The following is a 25,535-nucleotide window of genomic DNA, read 5'->3' as shown; positions in this document are numbered from 1 at the left end:
CTCTTTTCTTCCTAAGACAGTATCCATGTCCTCAGCCAGCCCTCTAAACCTCTGTAGCCACAGACTGTTTTCAGCAGCTCTCCTGTATGCTCTTTGCTGTTTGATGATTTTCAAATGATTGATCAAAATGTAGCATTTCAGTGAGGCTGACCCATTGATTTGCAAGATAATACTGCCAGGGTTTTTCATATTAATTCCTTGTACAATGTGCAATCCAGTCTTTTAATTGGACTTTTTTACCCCCTTCTTTGAGGAGAGAGACTTGATTGAACATTCCCTGGTACTTTGGCTTTTCCCTGATAATTAAAGTCAAGCGGACACAGGGAGATCCCTTTTCCAGACTTTGGGCTTTTCAGGCACAGTGGCCGTGCAGTGGATGGTGAAGTGGAGCGCTTTGGCAGCAGCCCTAACTTTGCAGCGAAACAAAGCTTCCCCCCTGCAGCAAGCAGTTAAAAGCCAAGCTTTTGCCTCCAACCATTCCCATTAATGGTTGTGCTTGGTTTTACACCCCTGCTTTTAGGTAACCATAAAAGCCTTGTCTAGAGGGTGCTTGCTCCAGTTGGCTCTTTCTCACAGCCAGCAGGCAGAGAAGCTCCGACATCCCAAGTGAAACAGGAGCCCAAAACAACCTGAGGGAGATGCAACTCTTCCTATGTAGCATGTGCCCTAGGGTACAATGGGTTATGTTCCTTCAAAACATCTATTTGATACAATTAATTTTACATTCTGTTACTTCCTTTTCACCTCCTTATTGTAAGGAAATGGGTTATTGATGTTAGCAGCAGCTATCAACACCCTTTCGGTTTCATCATTTCTTTCTTAAACTGACTGCTCTGATGGGAAACTTTTCTTCTGATTTGTGATTTATGCTCCCTTTGGCTCATACTTATTGTGCTTTATATTTTAATGAAGCTAAGAACATCGCTTTCCATACCCATATTTATGAGCGGGGTGATTGTTTTGTAGGTTCTGAATTCTTGACCAAGACTTTAAGCCTAAGTAGTCTCTTTATTTTTCCTCCAAGATGTTTTGTTCTCTATTTTCAGTCATATTTCTTCCATACAGGAAAAGGAACCTGAACCTTTTCTAAAAAGTTATTTCTATTTGTCATAATTATTTTTAGTAAGTTACTGGAAACCAGCTAATTGCAGCAGTACTTACAGTGTTGGCAGCTCTTATGTCCAGAGCCAAGGGATTGAGGGACTTTTTAATGGTCCAAGTCTTCCACTCACACCACTGGAGAACGGTCAGGGATGCTGATCTAGATTTTCTTCCAGCAGTGCATGCAGTTTTTTTGTCTGCTGGTTAGTTATCCCCTTATGTGATTTTAGTGACTATCTTGCACTTTTCTCAGGGGTTTGTTGTCATCCTTGTCCCACTGTTATCATACAATATCTCAGACAAAAAGCAAGAATTTTTCCTACCTTAATGTTCAGAAAAGTGAGGTGAGGGGCTGAAGGCTTCGTTAGATAAAACTCCTCTCTTCCTGCTGTTGTGGGGAGGAAGGGGTGGTTTTGTTGTTGCTGAAAGCCAGAAGACCCTCTGTCCACACAAACTGCTGGCACTGAATTGGTGAAGTTAATGGGGCAGTTTCCAAGTAGTGTATGACATTGCGTGACCAGCACTGAAAAGAGATTTTTCATTACAGTGTTGCCTTGGTACCTGGCCAAATCCTGGCCAGGTAACGTGGGGCATCCAGCTGCTTCCACTGGTGCTTGCTCTCAGCTGCGGCATTCACTGCATCCAGCTCCCCTGTGCGATGCTCTCTGCCTTGTGCCTCCCTGGAGCTGGGGTGTCCGGGGCAGAGGGAGCACCATGTCCTTGGAGAGGGGCAGAGGAAGCAGGGCTGCCTGTGGGGCACAAAGGTCTGAGTTGATGTTGTGGAAAGGCAGCTCTGTGTCTATGTTTTGGTGCTGGCAGTCTCCCCACAGTCCCTGGGATTATGCCTGCAAAGCTGCTGCTCCTGTAGCTCCGAAATTGGGCTGGCAGTTGTGGCACTTGGGCACAGAGACGTCGGAGCAATGCTATTGCTGTCTTTTGCAGTCACATCTTTAAGAAGAATCGTGACTTGACCAAAGCCAGGAAAGGAAAGACGGAGCAGCTTCTCAGAGTCGACGACCATGACTTCACCATGCGGCCGGCCTTTGGAGGTGAGGATAAAATGGTTCTCTTGATTCCATGCTAATCCAATTAAGATTAATCTAATTTTCCAATTAACAATCTAATTAAAACCCAAGCAAACAAACCTCTGCCCAGATGCATCAGTGTGAAGGGAAAAGTCTTGGTGCCAATTCAGAGAGGCCTCATGCTCATCCTCCTTGTCCTCTGTGCTCTGTACATTTCCTACATTCCTTCCTGTTACTGCAGTTGGCTCTGCTTTTGGCTGGCATTCCCCAGAGTTCAGGATGGACCCTCCCAGTGTTTCACTCTGCTGAGAACAGGAACAAGCTGCAGGTTTTAATATTCACTTATGGTTGTGAAGTCGCAATGAGCTTTTCAGCTGATGTGATTAAATTGCAAAGTAAAGAACTCATTGGGTGGATCACAGCCTGCCATTACTAGGAGAAAATGGAATACTTTTGTCCAAAAAAAAATCTTGTCACGAACTCTCATAAGCAAATAAAAGAGTGGGAGGGGAGACCTCTGCCAACTTCACTTCTGCCTTCAGCCACACTCAGTTACAGGAATGTGCTTGCCTGACCTTTCTAGACTCACTGCTGCAGAGATAAGAGGGTACCTGAACAAAAACTGCTGGAATACCAGTATGGCAATCCCTCTTCTGATTACATCAATAACCAAATCCTTCCAGAGCTAAGGACAGAGTTTTTTGTAATTTTCCCTGGATGACTAATCCTGCATCCTTTGTCAGTTGACCATCTAGGGTGAAGGGCTACCTCTTCATGCCCAGTGGGACACATGAGTGTTGTGCCCTTTATACCTGGTCCACAGAACAGCTTCTCGGATCTGCCCGTTCCTGGTGTGGCTCAAAAGATGCTTCTTGTCTCTCAGTGCAGATGTGCCATTCTGAGAGCACAGTGCTGACCCCTGCTCACAGTTTATAGATATATTTTCAAACTCCAGAGTTCAAAAGCTGTCATAACCAGTGTTCCCTGCCCCTGCAATGTTATTTACCAGCAAGTTGTAGTCCAGCCTAAACATTGGAGGTAACTTTTTTCTAATCAGTGTTAACTTGGTCTGCTACTTCTAGGGTTGAAGAGTTTGCCTTAAATTGCCCTCTGGTGGAGCATAGGCAGATCTTTCTGGGGTTGGTGGGAACACAGTGAGCCCCTGGAGCAGCTGTCACAAGGATGAGGTCTGGGAGATGGCTCTGGGGGCACTGGGCTTCTTTATGAATTGGCTGTAAAAGTGTGAATTCACCAAAGTGCACATGCCTTCCTAAATCCCAGGTATCTTTGTAAAGAGCAAGTGAGCAAACAAATGTTGTGTAAGTTGTGTTATTAACAGCCCAATAAGCATGGCTGTCTTGCCTGTCCTCAGCCCATTAGAGACAGACGATTGGGTACAGAGGCAATGACAAAGTTTTTTGCTTTGATGATGGTCAAAGAGCCTCCATAAGTTAAAAGAGACTGCAGGGTTTTTGACCCTTAGGGAGTTATCTCCATGTCAGTGACCTTGTTCTAGGTAGCAGATGTTCAGGTATTATTTACTATTATTAATATTTAAAGATTATGTAAATGTTTGTTTTGCTGCCTTCCTTAAACACCCATTTTAAGCATTTCATTTATGACATCTCATATTTTACAGAGAGCCTGTGAATAAGCAGCTTTAGTTGATACTTAAAATAGCTGTATCTTCTTTATTGAGGACCAGCCTAATGCTTTACTTTTATTATATTTGCTCATAGCCGAGTAGCCTAATGTCAACTGGTCCTTGCTGCCCTTTCTGGGCAGTGCTTTTGCCAGGATGGATGAACAGTGGGATGAAAAAAGCACAAGTAGTTCACTGAGTGTTAGTGAAAAGGGCTGGAATAGAACTTGCTTCTCTGCTGATGAGCAGCCGTCCATGAGACGCAGAGGGACGAAGCCCTGCAGTCATGAGGAGGGTGATGAGCATGTCCTGCTGCTGGCTGCCTGGGAGCTGCCCACGCCTAAGAGGTCGCACAGTGGTTTGCAGTCTCTCTGGTGTGCACAAGATACCTGTCAGTAAAGAAATCTCAAAGCCACTCGTTTCTCATGTACATGTTTTTATCTCAGGGCCTTCATCTGCCTCCCTCCTCCAAAGATAGGTGAGTGGACACTGTCTCAGAGAGAAACAATGAGCCTTTGAAAGCACTGCCAATGAGAAAAATTAAAGAGATGTCTCAGAGGTGGAGTGGAAAACTGACTCCAGGCATCTTCATGGTAGCACACTCTTCCCTCTCCTCCAAAGTCTGCTCCAGTGTTCAGAAATAAAAAACACGTTTGCTTCCAGTTCTGACTGGGAACTGACTCACACTTTGAAGCTTTCATGCTGCTCACTGGTTGGTGTTTCTAGGTGTGGAGACACACTGGGATGTAACCGGCTTTAATGCTGGGCTCCTTCTGAAGTCATTCCTGCATGGGACTTGTGGAAACCTCCTGGTTTCCCTGGAGCGGTTAGTCTGTGGCAGGGTTTGATACTCAAACTGGAGTTTTTACAAAATGAAACAAGCCAAAATGAAACAAGCTGGTTCTTTGTGTCAGAACCAGCCCAAAATTCCATTAATTTGGCCGATATTTTTCAGAGACTCTAAAGTGTGATCTGAAAATCTCTGCTGGATTGCAGGCTTTGAGCAAAGCAGCACTGCTTCCTTTTATCAACTGTATCCCCGGTTTTCATTTCGCTTCCTGTCCAGCAGTGAACAACCTAGAGAGGAACCTGAGCTCTGAGATCTCTCCAGTGTTAATGTGTTCAAGATTTGTTGCTTATAATTCTCTAGGATGATCCTTCTATATTTCCTCCTTCTGAAGAAGAGGTGAATATTGATAAAATATTGTTTATGACAAAGAAAACCTGGTTGATGAGGGCTTTTTTGCATCTAATGCTGTAATCAAAGTTAATTGTTCTGTCTACCAGTTCTGAGCTGTTCTTGTTCCTTCACATTCTCACCCGCATCATACTCTGCTCCCTCTCAATACAGAGGGTTTTTTTCTTTTTGCTCATCCCTAGTGGCATTTGATGAGGAATTTGGCAAAACACCCCGAGCCTCTGTGGTTCAACCATTCAGTTGCCAGAGGGATAGGATTTAAAAGCTAGCAGTTCCTAATTGACTCCATGGGTTAGTGAGATCAAAGATCTCCTGACATTTCTCTCTGGGTGATCAACAGCCATTTAATTCAATGGCATGTGCTGTAGCCAACATGACCTTCAAGGAAACCCAGGGTTTGTTTCTGTGGTTGAAAGAGGATGTTTCTAGACAGGGCTTCTGCTTTGCTTCAGAAGCTGCATGCACTTTCAATGTTGCCTGCATCAAGTACCTCTACAAAACTGCATCTTGATGTTTTGTAGAGTGATGGGCTGAGTGAATACACAATTATCATTATCACTTATGCTCATTGCTGAGAGCAGGACTTGGTGATCATTTGATTCCTGTTGCTATCTCACAAGCAGCAACATTTGCACTGGCACTCACCCTTCCCTGCTCAGTCCAGCTTCTTGTCTAAACCTCCTCCGAAGTGTCTTTGTGCCTCAGTGGATCCTCATTCACATTTGTGTACTCTCTCATTGCCTCAGCCCCAGGTGCTGAGTGAGAAGCAGGGAGAAGGAAAAAGCAGTGAATACTCCTTCTGATTGTAGTAGGAGTTTGCCCAAAAAAAGGCAGAATAAATATTTCTGCTGATAAATTGGTTATACAGACTCGTCTTTACATTTCTGTATTAAGAACTAAACACTTGAGTTCAGTGTTAAAATAATTTCTCCCTCTCTCTATTATAATCACTGTTTTAAAATCCCCCAAATTTGTGAATAACTGGAGAAAAGACACCTAATTCAGCATTGGACCTCTTCTCTCAAGGGCTTTCCAGACCATCCAGCTTAAGCTGGAACACCCGTTATTTTGGATTTAATAAAGCTTTGTGTCAGCTCCAGACGGAACCTTAGGCTTTGTCCTTGCAATGAGATAACTGCTGATTATTGAGTGATGCAGGAACATGAACAGAGAAAATACCATGGTATTTTATTTTCAAGGGCAGATAGGGAAGGAATAGGAGAGCAGGACAGATATCAGTTTGGCAGTGTTCTTATGTTTATGGGTTTGGGTTTTAGTTGTTTGTTGTTGCTTTCTGGGTTTTTTTTTAATCTGTGATTAGTGTTCAGAGAAGCATAGAAATCACAGTAAATAGACTTTGTGTGGGTGTTGATTTCCTGATTCAAGGCTAAATTAAGGATTCATACACAGAGAGTCTCTCTTGCAGTCTGGAAGTTGTGGGGGGCCGCCCAGCATGTGTTGGGCACACAGCCCTTGGCTTGTGCTGTTTCTGTGTTGATTGTACTGCACATCAAAGTGTCTCTTGTCACCACAGATACAGTGCTTTTTGCTACCTTGTTAAAAAAAAACAAAAAAAACAACAACAAAAAAAAAACCCAAAAAAAAACCCAATTAACCGGAACATGTTTTACTGAGCAAGAAAAATGTCATAGAATAATTCTTTCTCTTGGTTGCAAATGATTGCTGGCAATTTTTTTAAAGTATGCAGTGCAGAGCTGTGTGTCTGAATGTGACATGTAGGTGTTTGTAAGCATCTGGGAGTCGCCTCAAAGTGCTGCGTTAGCCATGTTTGAGTTTCATTGCTGGGGGCAGCAGCCACTTAAATTGGAATTGGTGGTTCTGAGGAGCCTGGTCCTGCTCCACAGGGCTTTTTCAAGGTGCCTGTTCCCAGCACAGCTGCTGACAGACACCGTGGGCCAAACAAGCTGGAGCCGTGCATGTGGGAAGGGGACAGTGCCACCATGAATGTGCTCCGCTGTAATCAGGTGAGGCTGGCTTATCAAAGCCCTGGCAAACCTGCACTGGGGCTGGTCACAGCTTGTCTCATGGGCATGGGGATCAGCCTTTCCCTACTGAGGTTGAGTTGGTCCTTCTTTCTCCTCCAGCAGAGGCAAACATAAGGCTGTGTTCCAAAGCCCTGAAGATGTGTGGGAGTCTATGTGCTGCTGCAGGTACAGGAGCAGGATGGATAGCAGCTTGCTCAATTGTGCTGCTCTCTCAGCAACATTGCTGCTCTCTGGTTAGACTTGTAGTGTATTCAGGGCTTTGATGTGGTCTCATGAAAGATGCTACTCCAGCTAAATGTATGCATGCAACAGGCCCTGCTGCAAATATGGGTCTGAGTCCACAAAGGGATTGTGGTGCATCTTACATATTATCTGACTGCTAATCAGGTTCAAAATCTAGGAGCCAAAAGTATTTGCAGATCTTCTTGGGGGCCACTATGGTCCTTGGAAAATTAATTTCTGCTGGACAAGTCTCAGACATGTCTTCAGAGCTTCTGCATCCTTTGGCATGGTCAGTCTCACTGACAGTGCCCAGGCTGGAGACACGTCCTGGACAGGGTCATCAGTGTGAGCCCTGTGAGTCCCACTGCCACACACTGAGAGCACCAGGAGACACTGGATCCACCTGGACTGTTCTTGGCAGCTCCTGCTGAGCTACCCTGCTGGGTCATGCTTGGTGCGCTTGTCTCAGTAAGCACTTATCACCAGAATTTGGGAAAAGCTACATGAGGGCACACTATGGGGATCTTGAGCAGGTCCTGGTCATTAATGAGCAGCAGTCTACAGTGAAGTTTTGATACAGGGTTCTAGTAACAGAGGAGTGTGCATTTATTATGGGATGTTTTCTGCTTATTTACTCTTTGTGAACTCTCTGGTTGCTAATTTTAAGACTACTGTGGACAACTAGCAATATCATCAGTAAGTAATATGAATCAAGATGGTGATGGGCCCTTGAGAGATTAATGTGGCTTGCCTTGATGATAAAAAATGAGAAACCTCCAAGGAAGAGCTCATTGCTTGCCATATCTTCATCTCAGACCCCTGTCCTTGGGGCTAAATTTGTTCATAAAGGCCTAAAATTTAAGATGGGATGGCTCAGTTTTTAAAAACATAGGCAAATGTTTCATCCAGGCTCTGGACTAACTGGAAAAGTGTCAACATTGCAGCATATGCCCAGGGGAAGATAATTCCGTGTTTCAAAAGGGCCCTTACATGGTTATTCACTAACTCATTCCCCAGCCTCCTCCTGAAGAACCATTGACAGAAATGTACAACATAAGCCCAGAAATGTTTACATGTCACCTTAGAAGTGCTAATTAAACGAAGATGATATGAAAGAACATTTGTTTACATATCTAAATCTCATTCTCTTTCAGGCCCTGCGATTCCTGTTGGGGTGGATGTGCAAGTTGAAAGCTTGGACAGTATTTCTGAGGTTGACATGGTACGTAATCCTCCTCTAAGCCTCAGTTAATTCTAGTCATAAAAAGACCTTCCGACTTGAAACCTGTGGGTTTGTAATCATTGGTTAGATGAAAGTAATAGCAGCATCTCCAAAATTCAGAGAGGCTGATAATCAGAACCAAAGACTTGATTAAACCAGATGATCAAAGTCTTACCTCTCTACCTCCAGATAAAGAATAAAAGCGTGAAAAGGGACCTTGAATGGGAGAGTAATCAGTGCTGTGAAAGATCTATCACAACTAAAAATATAAGCAACTGCATATGAAGATTTGAAGCTATATGGTAAAATTCACATAAGCTGTATTTGCTGCAGGAGTTTTCTTCCTTAGGGAACCATTCAATTCACATGAGTGTCACACACACTTTACTGTCTGGTTTGGGATTGTTTTATGGTGATTTTTTTTTTTTTTTTAATTATAGGAAATGGAATAAAAACACTTGAAAGAGAAGTGGAAAGGGGAACATAGAGGAAAAGAGGAAGCTTCTGGGCTTCTTCCTCTTGCTGCTTTTCCTCCCTGTTCTTGTGCTAGACCTTTTGTGGTCTAGACAAAACATAAAGACAAAGAAGAGCTTTAGTCTGAGTGTTTTTTAATATGGCGCAATTGCATCTTCATCCCATTTTAGAGGGGTTGGTTTAGATGACCTTTAAGGGTCCTCCAACCCAAACCATTCTATGTTCTGTGATTAAAACCAGACAGTTTGCCTGCCTGGATATTGAAAGAGAGGGTTTGGGGTATGCATGCAGTGAGGTGTGTGGGAAGGAGCTGTCAGCACAGGAAATGGCTGCCAGGAGGAGAACTGGGGCTCTAATACAGCAAGATAATGGCAGAGCAGCTAAGAGGCCTAATTAGTGAAAAGAAATAACTCACAGTTCTTTCTGTCAGTATTCAATTAAAATCTTGCTTGTCAGAAGTCTTGGAGGTCAGTTCTCTCCATTGGCTGTTGATAGTTCCTATTTTCCCAGATCATGACAAGTACTTTTTACAGCAGTTGCTGATATGTATTTGGGGTGAGAGAATGTTCTCCCAGTTCAGTCTGAGTTATGTTGGTGTGTTCTTCCAATAGACTGTCCCAGCATGGCTGTCTGCAGGGAGGAGAGGGGGCAGCAAGCTCTCTGCATGGCCAGGGGAGCGGGGCTGGCTGTGCCTGCAGCAGGGTGCCCTTCTTGTCTCCTCATTGCAGGCAGGGCAGAGCTGCAGGCAGGGCTTGTTTCAAACTGCTCTGAAGTGGCCCTGAAAATCAGGTAGCCTGGGCTGGGCAGGCCTTATCTATCACTGCTTGAGCAGGCACCTGGTGCCCCAAAGAAGGACCAGACTGAAGCACCACCAGCCCCAACCCACTGTATCTGCAAGACTGTGCATGAGAGTGAGAGCAGCCAGGGGCTGTTTAAAGCATGTGGGTTTAAAACTGGCGCCTGTGTGGTTGACATGGATGGGCTGCTGCTGTGTGCAGTGGCAGGACATGCTCTTGAGGCTGCCTGGAGCTTGGAACAAACATGAAATAGGCTGCCAAAACTCAGGTACTTGTGTGTAGACTCATTTGCTATGCCTCTGGCAGGTACTATCATTCTTCCAGTTTTCTGTAAAACCTTGTTTTCCAAGGGACTTTCATTTTGTGTGTGCTGAAATAAACCCATTTTCTTGCTTGTAAATAGTGTGTGTGCTGGTCAGAAAGGAACAAGTGGTCAGCACTCTGCCTCTTTTGAATCATGCCATGAAAAAGCCTCCTTAAGTTGGATTTTATGCTTAAAAGCTGTTGTCAGCTGCCACTTTGTGTTGGCAGCATTTGGTGCACCACGTTGGCCATTGGAGAGAGAGGAGAGTTGGCCATTGCACAGGCCACTGTGTTGGCTGTTTGGAGAGAGAAAGGGGCTGAAAGTGAAAGATGAGAAGCTCCAGTCTGGTAGGACAGGGAGAGGGGTGGCCTGGAAAGCAATGAGTTCCCTCCTGGGCTGTGCCTTCAGACAGTCTCTTACCTTTCCTCTACAGTGGCTGTAAGCAATGCTGAGGGTGCCTGGCTGATGGCTCCTATGCGCTGATGATGGAGCTGCCCAGAGGCATTTTGCAGCCACAGCCTCAGGCTGCTTGGCTGTCCTGGTTTTGGCTAGGATAGAGATAATTTTCTTCTTAGTAGCTGGCTCAGTGCTGTGTTTTGGATTTAGTACGAGAACAATGTTGGTAACACACAGATGTTTTAGTTGTGCCTCAGCAGTGCTTACCCTGAGTCAAGGACTTTTCAGTGTCTCATGCTCTGCCAGTGAGGAGGGGCACAAGAAGCCAGGAGGGAGCATGGCCAGGACAGCTGACCTGAACTGGACAAAGGGACGTTCCACACTACAGAACATCATGCCCGGTGTACAAACTGGGGGGAGTTGGCTGGGAGGGGCCGATCGCTGCTGGAGGACAGGCTGGGCATCTGTCAGCAGCTGTATTGTGCATCAGTTGTTTTTCTGGAGTTTTGCCCCTCTATCTCTTTTCATCTTCCTTTTCATTACTCTTCTTATTACTATTTATTTCAATTGTTAAACTGTTTTTATCTCAACCCAACTTATTTTAAGTCTACTCCCCATCAGATTGGCTGGAGGTGGTGGGAGAGAGGAGTGAGAAAGTGTCTGTGTTGTACTGAGCTGCTGTCTGGAGTTAAACCATGAGAATGGTCCTCCTATCCTGGAGCCCCATGTCCCTCTATCTCACGTCATGGCCAGGAAACCGGCAATGCTGAATAGCCAGGCTCTTCTTTACTCCTTTTTTGACTTCTACCATAACTTGCACCGACTCCTAAGAAAGCAGCAATTGTGCCTTTTCCTTGGTTCCCTTTTCCTCAGCTCTAGTCAAACTGATGATGTCCAGCCCCTGAGGCTGACTCTTCTAGCTGGGCCGTAACCTAAGCTCTGCCAGTGGCAGTAGTTGCTGGAAGTTTCTTTGGGACTGTAGATGTAAGGGAAAGGTGGCCAGTGTCCAGTAGGGACAGTGCAGCTCTGCCAGTGGCAGTAGTTGCTGGAAGTTTCTTTGGGACTGTAGATGTAAGGGGAAGGTGGCCAGTGTCCAGTAGGGAACAGGAGCTGGCAGCATCCCTGGGATGAGCAGTGAGGGAGCCTGGGACCAGTCTGGTTAGGTGGCACCTGCAGGTGGGTGAGCAGAAGTGTCCCCTGGACATTCTCTGCCATGGTCAGAGAGGTCTGGCCAGCTCTGTACTGTGCCAGACAGCAAGGTGAGGGCTGGCACTCAAGCCTTCTCTGACAAATTAATGAAAAACCTACTGGCAATGCACAGCTGCTGTGAGATAGCCCTTTGAAGCAGAGAATCAGCGTAACTGATTGTCACTGTCACCAAATCGATTGGCTGTGGTTTGAGAAAGTGGTTGCCACATGGTTAGGGAGAAACCTTGGCCTGTGTTGCTGCCTGCTCAGACTTAGCTACTGCAGCTCCCATAATAACTTGCTTAATTGGGAGTATAAAGAAAATAAGTGTATTTGATCTCTCAGCATGAGAGTAGATTCAGCTCTAAAAGCAGCAACTGCCAGGTTGGGATCAACAAACAGATGTTTTCCTTTATGTCACTGAAGCTCCTGCCCCATCAACAAGCCTAAAAGGGAACTGCATTTACACACTTACATGGTAGGAAACACAGTTCCCTCACTTGGTTGCTGTTTGCAACAATTTAGTCCTTTTGGGGATAAATTGCTTAGTGTTTTGCCTGACCATTAAGCTAACTTGCAGTTTTTCCTCTTGATCATCCTATTGCTACCATAGTCTTGTAAGATAATTTTGCCAGAATTGAAGAATCATTTCTGTAGGGCATTGCTTCTCTTGGGGCATATTTATATCCTGTTTGGGACCGAACATTACTGGGCACTGTAATAAATTCATTAGTTGGCTGTGCTTTGTTTTGGCTGAAATTATTTTGTCAGGAAAATCTACTGACAGAGAGCATCGACCTAGGAAAGAATCAGGAGTTGAGAGTGGAGAGATCTCATCTATCTGGTGGGAGTGAGTTTTCCTTCTGGTGTGTCCTAGTTGTAGAGTGCAGCACTAACAGACCTCTCTTCCGTTTCTGGTTCTCTTCCCTTTTTTGAAGGATTTCACTATGACCTTGTACTTAAGGCACTACTGGAAGGATGAGCGTCTCTCGTTTCCCAGCACCAACAACAAGAGCATGACCTTTGATGGCAGGCTGGTGAAGAAGATCTGGGTCCCTGATGTCTTCTTTGTGCATTCCAAGAGGTCCTTCATTCATGATACCACCACAGACAACATCATGCTGCGAGTGTTCCCCGATGGGCACGTCCTCTACAGCATGAGGTAACGGAGCAGCCCTGCTTCCCCTGAGCATCCCCTGGGGCTTTGCTGCCAGTTTTGCTCTAGGCTTGATTTTGGTGATCACCAGGATTGCTACTGCCAATCCTACTACTCCCACTGCTGATGCAGAGCCCTGTTTCCAGAGTGTCCAGTACAAAATGCTTTGCAGGAAACTCTGAGAATCCATGCTGTGGGCAGCAACAGGATAATCTCCTCCTGAGGGAAGTATGCTCCCAACTCTTTGCAGTCAGTGGAGGGCTTAGTCAAGCAGGAATGTTCATCCCAGGGTCAGTGTGTGATTAAACTGGAAGCTGCTGATATACCAGATGGTGACCTCTATAATGATCCTATTTTCCTTCTTGTTTGTCTAGAATTTTTTTCAGTTGTGGTGCTTTCCTGTTGATGTAAATGTTTAAGTTTATTGAAGCTGAAATGGCAGTATTAAAGACATCCTGGTTTTCTAGAAGATTTGTTGGCTGGAAGAATCCTAAGGGATGCCTCTCATGACCTGGAGGGTTATCCATCCTGCGGGTATACACGGATCATGACTGTGGTTTGCATGATTCTGTAATACACAAGGATACGGAGGCTTAATCCTCTAAACTTCTCTACCTTTTTACAGATTATTAAAAATACCACAAAAATCACCACTAGCAAGCAAACTACCACAAAATCACCACTGGCAACTATACCCGTGATTAATAAAGTGACTGTATATCCATATCACTCTATTGCACATTAGGATCAGCAATCAATAATTTAGCATCTATCAATCATGTGGCAACAGCCAATAACTAACCAGGGTATTTATATTGGTGAAGCAACTCATCCACAATATAGCCTCAGGCACACTTAGGACAGGTTGCTTGTGTGGGTGCACAGTACTGGTATCAAGCGATACCATCAAGCGATCCAAATCATCCAACGGATGGAAGGACAAACTGAAACAGCCTCCAAAGTGGGATCAGAGTGAGACAGCAGTGTCTCATTTCAGAGATGCTCTGAGTCACAGGGTGTGGAGTCAGCCAAGAGTCCTTGGTGGGTGTCCAAGAGCTGGTAAAAAGTTCATGCACCAAATTCAACCTTCTAAGGAGCAGAAAAGTATGTGCAGCATGGAAAGGTCTCAGAGAAAGGCTTCAATTTGATTAAAAATTATGGCCTCCTTATATCCAGAGAGATAAGAGGGTGTAGGATGCCACCACTTTGAATTGGCAATAGATGCTAGTAATTTTTATTTTTCACCTGTAAGAGCTAATAGATAATGATGTTTTCTGTTCTCTCAGACCCTTTTTTATTTTCAAGATAATTTCCTACCTTTTCTTACAATAAAATGCCTGTTAAAGCACTTTTTTTTGGCAGTTATTGATGGTATTTCAGGATGTCTCCAGTTTCTAGGTACCCTATCTGCATGTCAAAGAGGCCAGCTGTGCTTCTCAAGGATTTGTCTTGTTCCCAGGCTGGCAAACCTTTCTCTGTCTATATTTTTCATCAGACAGTTTTTTGCTCAGTAGTTTCTCCTTCTAACCAGCCCACCTTTATGGCTGCTTGCATCAGCATCCCAGCAGATTTAATTTCCTTCAGAAGAATGAATAAAGAGAAGCAGAGAAAAACACACTGCCAGAGGAGAAAAGCTCAAGAGCCCAAAAAAATGGATATTTCCCCAGGACAGAAAACATGCTCTGAGTGTAGAGTGACCTTTGAATATTTTGTAGCAAAGGATTTCTGTTCTAGGATCTTTCTGGAACTTATTAATTTCAGCTATGGTAAAGTGATTTTCAAAAACTTGGAAAGGTTTTCTATTAAGTTTGCTTCTGTGATCAGTTGAGGAGGTGATGTGGCTGTTTAATGTTACCCACAAGAGAGAAGCCTGTGAGTTAACCACAGCCAGTTGCACAATTGTTAAATTGATAATTTGATACGTAAAATCCAAGGAGAAAGAAAATCTCCAAAGCATTGGGGCCTGGTGGTGTTTAGAACACTCAGAACAATATCCAGATGAAAAAGCATGGGTGTCCAGTAGTGCTGGGAATGCCTCCTATATCTTGAGATGTCTTCATGGGATTGGCAGTGGACTGGGAAGCATTTCATTCCTGTTTTGGGCCTTGGGCCTTCAAAGCAACCTGGACACTGCACTCTAATTGAGGAATATCATATTGATCAGCCAAGTTTCTGTTCTGCCCCTGACTAACAAGTTATTGACTACAGGTTGTGCCACAGTTAGGTGACACCAGAGAGAGAAAATAACACACTTTAATGAGACTGAGTTATACAATGCTTAAATGCTGCTCACAGTTAGGGGAGGTCATTGTTGCAGGATACCTTCTGGAGCATATCCCCAACAACATTCTTTAAACTTTGCTCTAGTTTATAGTCAAAATGAACAGCATGTGCCTTTCAGGGATGATGAGTGTCTAGGTCAGGGTAGGATTAGGATCACAATCCCTGGAACAGAGGAGAAGTCCTTTATCAACATCTGCAATGCATCTAAAAAATGGTCACAACCAACGTAAGTCGGCCTCTGAAACGATGAGTCACAGCTGATTTGCCCCTCCTAAATCGAGAGCTCCACTGCAAATCCATCTGCAAGAGAAAGTTCACTGACCCACTGGAAAATTTCTTATGTAACATTGTGCACAACTGGACTAGTTTAAAAACTGGAGCTGTGATTGCTGCAGCTTTTCAGCTAAGACAAAAACTTAACAGAAGCAAATCTCACTTGCTGAAAACCAGCTGCACCCATTTTACAACCCCTGCCCCAGAAATACACTCCTCTGATTAAAAGGGTTTATTGGGAGCTGTAAGAAACTGCTTTTGCCTTAATAATACATGTACTGAAGGAATTTTGTGTCTTGCAATAAGGATGGTCATATTCCTCAGGCTTGGGTCATTCTGGGGGTGACTATGGAGGGAACTGAGCAATGAGGAAAATGTGGAAACCTTAATTAAACTGCACATAAGGTAATATTCAAATGTAAATGGTGAAGTTACTTTACATTGTAGTCTTGTAGGCAAATAGTTGTATATAAAACACAGAGGAAATACCTGTACTGGCATTAGTATAACAGTAACATCCAAGATAGTGCTTTAGTTCCATGATATTGAAATTACATTTTTGGAGTTTCTGTGTATAATCCATCTAGCTTGAACATGGAGAGTTGGTAGGCATTTTCCTGTGGATTTTTTGCAAACACCATGCAATATTTCTGGCTTAAAAGCTGCAGAATAATTATCTGTGATAACATTCTCTCTTGATTGCTCCTCATAGAAACCAGCTTTTCTAATTTTTGATTTCTAGAGTCACAGTGACAGCAATGTGCAACATGGACTTCAGCCACTTCCCCCTGGACTCTCAGACATGTTCTCTGGAGCTGGAAAGCTGTACGTTGTATTTGTGTTTCTAGCTAGATGTTCTCCATGGCTGGCTGCACAAACATTTCAAGGGATACGTTTCAGAATACTGTCAATTTTAGAGCCTGAAAAAATAGTTCATCAGAGTTACTAGGAGTCCTGTTGACTCAGCAGTATTGATACTAGCAGTATCTAGTCCTTGTGCTGCAAGACCAGAATTTGCAAGGAAAACATCCTATTACATAATCCTGATCCTGCAAACACTGTGATCTGGACTCAGCTTTGGTGGAGAAAGTAATGTGAACAGTAGAACTTTTTGGTAGACTTTCTCCAGTGTATGGCAAGACTAATATCTGGTTGTTTTGAGGTCCTCCCACTTATTTAACTGAATGTTCCTCTGCAAAAAGCAGAATCAGAATCAGAGGATAATTTTCACTGACCTTGAGGTCAGCTGCTCCAATACTCTGCTGAGAGCAGGGAGTTCTTCATGATGAGTTGCTTAGGCCTGTGTCCATTTCGACAAAGAATTATCTTTTGAACAAGATAATTCAGGCTCCACAACTTTTCTCTGCAACATGCTCAAATATTTGACAGCCTTGATCCTGAAAATGTTTCCTTTTATCTGCTTGGGAACAATCCTTTGCTGGACTTGCAGCCTTTGCCTCTTGTCCTTTCGTTCCCATTTGTCAAAGCATCTGGGAAAAGGCTGCTTGCCACCTTCTCCATGAGGGTCAGCAGAGCAGCAGCTGGACCCCACCACAGACTGCTCTTCTCCCAGCTGAACAAGCCCTGTACCCCCAGCCTCTTGTCCCTAAGCCATCTGCCCCTGTCCCTGATGGTCTTGATAACCCTTTTCTCATTTCCCATTCCTGTTACTTAGTGAACAAGTTCTCTATGTTTTTTGTTTATAATTTTAACATATTTCTGGGTTTTTGCTTCTCACCTGTTCCTTTTGCTTTTATCATTCTAAGATAGTTTGATGTGTCCGTGCTTCCTCCTTCCTCTAAATTAAGGTGTTTTACCCATGATTATTTCCTGAGCTATTATCTGTTTTTAGTCTTTGATGTTCAGAAGAGTACCATTCTAACTGTCATTTCAATGTGAAGTAAAACGAGGATTTGTTTTCTTGAATCTTGAACCAGATTTTTGTTGTTGTCACGGTATATGACAAGATCTTTTGAACTCCTTTGTTGTTGGCAAACTTACTTGTGGCATTAGTATATGCCAAAGAGTGGATGTATTAACTTTTATTGAACCTCTAAGCTAAAGTCACATCACATTGTATTTCTTCTTTCCCTAAGATGCTTACACTGATGAAGATCTGATGCTGTATTGGAAAAATGGGAATGAATCTCTGAAAACCGATGAAAAAATTTCTTTGTCTCAGTTTTTGATACAAAAATTCCACACCACATCAAGACTGGCTTTCTACAGTAGCACAGGTATTGACCTTTTCTAATGTCATACTATTGCTAAACCAAATACTGTATTAACTGCTTTGAGGGGGCTCTTGGGATTATGTCACTGACGTGTAGTCTCCACAGCCTGTTTGAAAACTCAGTTTCTTGTTTTACTAGTCTTAGAAATAAAAGAACCAAAGAAAGATCTTGTCTCCCTGTACCTGCTGTCCAAGCTGTTCTCACTGATCCTGGCTTTCCTCCTCTCTCAAAGGTTGGTACAACCGCCTCTATATAAATTTCACGTTACGTCGACACATCTTTTTCTTCTTGCTCCAAACCTACTTCCCTGCCACTCTCATGGTCATGTTGTCCTGGGTGTCCTTCTGGATTGACCGACGAGCAGTTCCTGCTAGAGTCTCTTTGGGTGAGAACAACTGCAACAATCCATGGCTTGTGGAAAGCTTTGAATGTGAAGGTTTTGGCAGGAAAGGGAACTGTTCATTTTGATGGTTGAAGATATTGTGCAAGCAAATGGTGGTTTTATCTGATGATTAATATAATGTATAACTTGCACTTTGTCTTAAGTCCTTCATCATTTAGCAGTCTTCCTCACTTATATGTAGCTCAGGACAGAAAATCATGTGGTCTTAAAAATGAAGCTGTAACACAGAACGGCACAGCTAGGAAACAGGAGTCCTTGTCACCACTGGTCTTAGCAGACCTGATCTTAGGATTAGGTGTGTAAAAATATGTTTTAACAGCATTGTGTTTAAACCCTGGAGTTTACAGAGGGAGTTAAATGCTGTTTGTTAAATGCAAAATGTTGACTGCTCCATTGCTCCTCAAAACTCAACACATCATGAGCACAAAACTGTAGGCGGGGGAACAATTCTGCATTAGCAGAAGAGATACTTTACACACATGGTAAAGATGTTCATACCGAACATCTTTCAGAGCATCATGTAGGCCATAATTTCTGTTTTTCTAGACACAAAACCCCTTATGGACTGTATCAGTCAATAACATTTCTTTCTCTTGGTTCTTTCCAGGGATAACCACCGTGCTGACCATGTCCACAATCATCACTGGGGTGAATGCCTCCATGCCTCGTGTTTCCTACATCAAAGCAGTGGACATTTACCTGTGGGTCAGTTTTGTGTTTGTGTTCCTCTCGGTGTTGGAATACGCGGCTGTGAATTACCTGACAACGGTGCAAGAGCGGAAGGAGAGGAAACTGCGGGAGAGGGTGAGAAACACTTTTGCCGTGCACTTATTCCTTTTTTTTTTCCCCCTTACAGCTGATCTGGTCTTTATATTGACTGTCTGTTAATGGGAAAACATTGACAACCATGTGTGTAATTGGGTCCGTTTAGACCGCTCCACCTCAGGCTGAATTGCTAATACACAAATACAGGATTTGATCTAATGGATCTTCATAGAAACATCAGAGAAGAGAGTGTGATCTGTACTGGGAAAGACTGCAACCTGGAAATGTGAGGGAATGGCAAGAGGGGAGAGTATAAAACCTGATACTTCGCTGCAGCTGCCACGATTCTGGTTTAGTAAGCTAAAGGTGCTACTTGGTGCAAATTAGTTTCCTCCCTCTGGAAACTGGATTTAATGGATGTAATAGTGGAGGTGTTCCCCATCACCAAGCACAAACAACAATCAGCCAAGTTTATGCTTGTACTTCTTAATGTGCTATAAAAGGTCTTATCCTGCATCCCTGGAGTGTTTCAAGACCTGATACACCCTGACCATCTAGGCCCTGCTACGAGCAGGACATAGGACTAGAGATGCCCTGAAGTCCTTTCCAGCCTGAGGTGTCTTACAGACCTCTAGGCCCTTCTTTGTGATTAAACAAAGCACCATGTCCTTTTGAACCCGAAGGCTTAGAAACAAAATTTTTTCAGTCCCCATACACCCAGGATATCACCATGTTTTACAGTTTCTTTCTTCTCAGTAGGAACTCACATTAGTCTACTGATAGCCTACTGTCTTTGACTCCTGGAGAAATTTGTATAAGCTTGTTGGAAATGCCAATGCAGACAAAATCTTTCATACAATTTAACCATGCTATTATTTCCCTCTATGAACTACTCTTTCGGTTTTGCATGTCCTTATCTTTCCCTTCCTGTTCTCCCTATGACTTTCTTGAAGAACAGCACAAACCCCCTAACAGCCCAGCACCTCTCTCAGCTGGCATACTGTAAAAAATGTAATTAGATACATTTTAAAAAAAAAACAACTGGATAAATTTACCAGACTTCCATGATGAAATTTTACCTCTCTTCAAGGCCTTCTCAACAGCATTATGATTCTGGAAAGCTGCTTGAACAGCTTCTGAGTATCTTATCTATGCCCCTCCTAGCCCCCACCTGGGGCCCAGCAGTTCTCTGCAATACAAGGTTGAGATGCTCTGTGCAAGAACAGTGACTCCAGTGTGTCTGACTTGCTGCATGTGAGCAGTGGTCTGTGGCATTTTAGCCAGCCCTGCTCAGGCATCCCATGTCCAAAGAATATGGTGTCTTGTCAGGTCATGGGAAGTAACAAGAAATATCCTTGCTAAGTTTGACTTGCCTAGAACAAACCTGTATTTTTTTTTTAAGATGAAAACTCTTCTCCTTTATTTTGAACTGTACTGGAGGGATGAAATTAACTTAAGAGGGTTTGTTAATTTTCTGCTAAGTTTTCTAGAATTTTTTTTTGTCACATCCAGTGATGGTGTAGCTTGTTATTTCTATCATAAATCTGCCCTTTATTGAGTCTTGTGCATTGAATTCTATATTCAGCAAATGCCTTTTTACTGCACAAGGGAAAATATTGTACCTAGTCTTCAATGTGTGACAATATTATTCTTCAGTAGGGGAAATGGGAACAGAGATAATAAACAGCATTATTTGAGGAAGAAGCTCTTGAAGAAACAGAAGAGGCATTTCTCACAGTAGATGCAGATTTTATCAGCCAGAGCTGCTCCCCAATGAAAGACCCCAAAAGTTCTAGTATGAACATGTAAGGCTGCCCAGAAGAGAGCTCTATGTTATGTCTACATTAAGAAATTAAATGTGCCAGGGACAAAGACATGCAGTATCTAAAACTAAACCATCTCTCCCTGAAGATCACAGGAGCTGCTGTGAAATGGCCTTGGCAAAAGTTCTGTGGCCCCATGCTTATTCCCAGCCCATACCTGGGAAGTTTTCAGTGCTTGCTGGGCTGAGAGAGGCCAGAGACCTTTCTGACACTTTAACAGTATTGTCAGCTGCATTCCCATGTCCAAAGAGGCTCTTTGGCAGTCTTTGAATTATTATTGTAGACATAGGCTAAAAGTCCTGCAGGGTGAAATTATGTAGTGCACCCCTGCGTGTACGTGCCTATGTGAGGATGAGTGTAATTTTAGGTTCTGTGGAGGTGGGTTTCTAGCATGTCAGGCTCTCTTGAAGCCATGGGAACTCTAATTTGACCTGGGGGCTGACAGTAAATCTGCAAAATTGCTTTCTCTGCTGAGTCCTGCAGCAATTAGCTTGTTATTGTAACTGCTGTCCTTCACACACAGCCACCATCTCCTGGACCTGTCAGTTCATGATAAAGAGCATGACATGAAATTCTCCTCTGTGGCTTTTTTCAAGGTTTGGTTTTATTCTGGTTTGGGCTGGCATAGAGTTAATTTCTTTTCAGTAGTGGTGCAGTGCTGTGTTTTGAATTCAGTGTGAGAATAATGTTGTAACACACTGATGTTGTTGCTAAATTGTTTTTGTCCTGAGTCAAGGACGTTTTTGTGTGTCATGCTCTGCCAGTGAGGAGGTAAACTAAAAATGTTGGGAGGGAACATGACCAGGACAGGTGACCCAAATGAGCCAAAGCAATATTCCACACCATAGGACACATTTCAATTATTAAACTATTCTTATCTCAATCTACAAGTTTTACATTTGATTCTTCTCCACAACCTTCCGGAGTTCAGGGGGGAAGGTGGGTTGACTGAGCGACTGCATGATGCTTATTTGTCAGCTGGCGTTAAATCACAGCAGTCCTTTTTTGGGGACCTGAACTCTGGTTTTGTTCTGTTTTGGTTTGGTTTTGTTAGTTTTGGGGTGTGGGTTTTTCAAAGTGTGCCTGCTTAGAATAAAATATGTCTTAAAACCCAGCTGATGTTCAGTTGTACTCATGCAGTGATCAAAAAAAGTAAAGTAAGAAGGCTACTAATTTGTCGTGTTTTTCTGAACATAACCTGCTGATATGCTGATATAACCTTTTAGTTATGCCAAGAACACAGAAAATAATCCCTGGGTTGATTTTAAGGTTTTCAATAAGCAATGTGATCTGTTGTTTAAATAATTTGAAGGAAAAGCCTTGACTGCAGGGTTTTCCAATGGCATCCAGAATATTACATATTGATTTTATATACATTTTTACATATATATGAATTCAGATATATACATTTGTTTTAGCTGAACATGTCCTTGAAAACAAGTTCTTGGAAAACACACACATCAAAGTTGGTGGAGTATTATTGGGTAAGGAAATTGGTCTTTGGGAAATCAGAGACAGGAACTCCTAGCAGAAATGACATTTTGGAGTCCATTTTCGTTGCATGCAAATGCATAATCCATATTGCTGGGATAGGAAAACTGAAGGTTTTGAATGGTTGAAGACTGCATTTCCTATTCAAAATTCTATCTGTATGCATTGGAATGTTTTAGACTTGTGGGATGCATGCTGGTGCTGCTGAAGTCAATACAAGTTTTGCTATTAGCTCCAACAGAGCTGGGATTTGACATTATGCTTTTAGCGGGTCCTCTGCTTGGTTTAAAATCAGATTTATGAAAAAAGCATGTGTATCTGTAAAACCAGAACTTGGCCCTTTTCTTCCCATAACATGTACTGGATAAGCCATTTCCACAGATTAAACTGCATCTTCTCCATGAATATTTATAAACACAAAGAATGAATAATAAGGAATCTCAAGACAGTAAGGCTGAACAACAGCTACCTAAGAAGACCTTTTGCTTAGACTGTATGTCTGCTAAAGCATTTTTCTAATCTTTTCTGAAGCTGTTTGTCCAAGCAGTGGAGATAAACCCTGTTTCTTCCTTTTGAAAAAAAAAAAAAAAAAAAAAAAAAGACCTTTTTGTTCAAAGAGGAACTTAAAATATCTCAATCAAAATTTTGACCTCAACTGTTTACAAGCTGTTTGTTAATAGCCATAATTTTGGTTGCTTACATGTTTTTCCAAAATTCAGCTATATTTCTTGTTTATGTCTCTAGTTTTCGTGTTCATGTGGAATACCTCACTCGAAAACTATGATGCTGGATGGAAACTACAGTGAATCTGATGCCAACAGCCTGGCAGGGTATACAAGAAACCAGACGGTACCAGAAGAGGAAAAACCAGAAAAGATGGTTGTGCATCTAGCTATGAGCAATGAATCTAATTCATCAAGGAAGAGAGGCCTGAAGGGCCATGTGGGCTTGCGCATCATCCAGAACACCCATGCAATTGATAAATATTCAAGGTTGATATTCCCAGGCACCTATATATTTTTTAATTTGATATACTGGTCTGTATTTAGCTAAGCATGATGGCACTTCTGAATCAGAAGATGTCTACAAAACACTTTTGTTGGTACTTTTTTTTTGTCTTACCTGGACACAATGCTAGCAACCTGATTATTGTATTGCTTCTTTGAAGTGTAAATGGGAGGACAGAGCCCCCAGGAGGCAATTGCATGTGCAGGCCTCATGGAGGAACTTGCTGTGCTGGTTGGTTTCCAGCCCACCCCCTTGCTCCTGTGTGCTTTATGACACATGCCATTTCTCATACTTGAAAATACATGTCCTCCATACAGCCAAAAGGTGCTGGATACACGTTTGGGACTGGCCATATGGGTGGTGCCTGCTGTGCAATGGACAACCAAAGACAGTGCTCATGTGAGCTGTAAGGAATTAAATAAATGCAACTTGTGTGGGGAGATCTGGACGGTGCTTCTCCTGTAAGGAAACTGAGTGAGCACTTCCCTTTACTTTTGAGAAAACTATTTTGTTTTCTTCTTTGGCATATAAACATAACTTTTTTCCACTGTTTTGTGAAGAGCACCTCCTTTAAGGGTACAGATTCTGCTTTCTGTCTGGATAGGACCTTCATCAGTACCATTAGGACAGCTGGCTGGCCAGGATCAGCTGGGCTGGTTACAGAGCACAGGTGGTATGATTGAGTCAGCGGGGTTTTTTCTAGATTACAAAGTGCAGCCCACAGGCAAACTGTATATCCCAATGTGCCTCTCCCAGTCAACACAATGACCTTCTGTTCAGGCATTTGGGATCAAAAGGGATGCATGTCTGCCAGAACCTCTCTGCAGAAACAGAGGCATGTCAGAGATTAAATGGCCAAGGATAATACTGTGGGTCTAAGGTCGATGTAAGTCCTTTGAAGCTGCTGCACAGCATTATAACACCCTTATGTGCTTGGCAGTTCTTTTCCTATCCTATGATATCTCCCTTTCCTTTGCTAACAACACTGACAGCAAAAAACCCAAATGTAGAAACATGATAGCAACAAGACAGCAAGGCTCAGGTTTGTGTGCTCCTTATTTTAAGAAAACACCATGACTTTTTGGCTGTCGTGGAGATTACGTACATCAAAACACTTGTTTACCAAGCTGAAGCTGAGCAGTGGGGGCAGAGCTTGAAGTGTGAAGAGCCAGGACTGAGGTTAGAATAAAGAAAAAGCAAACAAAAATAGTGATGTAACCATAATTATTTGTCAGCACATGAAATTTTCTGCTTACATAGCAGGAATTCTTACATCTGAAATCTCAGGGGATGTAGAAAGCAGAAAAATATCAACTCTTGGCTGTCAACAATACCCAGGTTTTCCCTTGTGCCTCAAATATTACTGCCTAAGTCAAGGTGATGATGGCACTGATTTAGTGGAAACAAAATTGATGAGAGAAGCTAAAATCAACAACTATGTTCCCCTTTAATCAGCCACATTAATAACTGACATGAATGGAGTTCTGTCTGGTCATAAAAGCAAGAAACCACAGTCCTGAAATTGCTGGCAAGAAGAGGAAGGACAGTGTCTGAGGGGCAGGATTGCCTAGCCTGCCACTTGTCTCCTGAGCCACCAGGAGAGTGCATTTACCACTCATTGCCCATGGAGCTGAAACCTGGATACTTCTCACATTGACAGGTGGAGATCACTACAAGAAAGACACAAAGAATATTAAAGAAATAGACCACTCATCTTTTGAGAGGTTAAAGCCTGGGCATAACTGCATTCTTCAGCATTAGCAGTTCTGAGTGTAAAACAGGAGCCGATGTCCCAGCTGGCAGCAGGACAGTTGCAGCAAAGGGACCTTTGCTGGGGAAAGGCAGCAGAACTACACCATGAAGCCACCAGAGAGTTCAGGGAGTGAGAAACTTGGTTCCTGTGCCTCCCTGTTTTGCCAGTCTTTCGGCATTACCCACGGCACGTGCCATTTAACCTCGCAGTGCCTCAGCTCCTCCATCTAGGAAGTGAGGAGCGCTAGGATTCGCCTACCTCATAAGGTGCCGAGGGGCTCAGCAGGCTCGGATAGCACGTGTGTGGAGATGCCTATTCTGCTATTTCTGAGCAGGTCACCCAGTGGGAATCCAATTTTGTATTAGTTACCAGTGAGTTCTTCAAATGCATCCTCTGAACCAGTCCAGCTGGAAGAAAGCAGGTATCCCTCCTGCCTTATGATGCTATTAGAACTCCCCTGCATTACAATGATACTAAACCAGGGATAAGTGCAGACAAACAGCCCGAAAGTGAGCGCTGTCGATAAATAATGTCTCCTGGTATAGAAAACCCAGGAAGTTCTAGTGCTTTACTTTGCCATTTCTTTTTACTACAGTTCCTGTTCCCTTAGAAGTTATGTAATGGCAAAAATGTCCTTTAGGTCCTATCATCTTTGTACTAGCATTCCCAGTAGTTCTGATGTCTAATAGGCATCTTTTGGAGATTTTTGTTATTTTATCTGCACGTGTACATAACTGATGGAAATTGATGTCTGCTTTTGTCAGCCTATAA

General features: G+C 43.2%; 1 protein-coding gene across 2 annotated transcripts in view; it reads left to right on the top strand.

Annotated features, from left to right (window-relative positions):
* LOC137470546 (gamma-aminobutyric acid receptor subunit rho-2) overlaps window positions 1–23,465 on the top strand; it is a 31,633-nt gene extending 8,168 nt beyond the window's left edge. Inside the window, exons 2-9 of one of the 2 annotated variants that reach the window (XM_068184028.1) lie at window positions 2,044–2,150; window positions 8,349–8,416; window positions 12,514–12,737; window positions 16,030–16,112; window positions 17,384–17,524; window positions 17,754–17,906; window positions 18,532–18,728; window positions 22,748–23,465. In XM_068184028.1, the coding sequence (XP_068040129.1) occupies window positions 2,044–2,150; window positions 8,349–8,416; window positions 12,514–12,737; window positions 16,030–16,112; window positions 17,384–17,524; window positions 17,754–17,906; window positions 18,532–18,728; window positions 22,748–23,056 (1,282 nt within the window). In that variant the 3' untranslated portion in view covers window positions 23,057–23,465. The remainder of the gene's footprint in view (window positions 1–2,043; window positions 2,151–8,348; window positions 8,417–12,513; window positions 12,738–16,029; window positions 16,113–17,383; window positions 17,525–17,753; window positions 17,907–18,531; window positions 18,729–22,747) is intronic. The other variant, XM_068184029.1, reaches the window with a different exon arrangement.
* The last annotated feature ends 2,070 nt before the right edge of the window (window positions 23,466–25,535 follow it).

The sequence above is a fragment of the Anomalospiza imberbis genome, chromosome 3 (assembly GCF_031753505.1).
Source record: "Anomalospiza imberbis isolate Cuckoo-Finch-1a 21T00152 chromosome 3, ASM3175350v1, whole genome shotgun sequence".
NCBI lineage: Eukaryota > Metazoa > Chordata > Aves > Passeriformes > Viduidae > Anomalospiza > Anomalospiza imberbis.
This window is presented reverse-complemented; position numbering and strand designations above follow the sequence as displayed.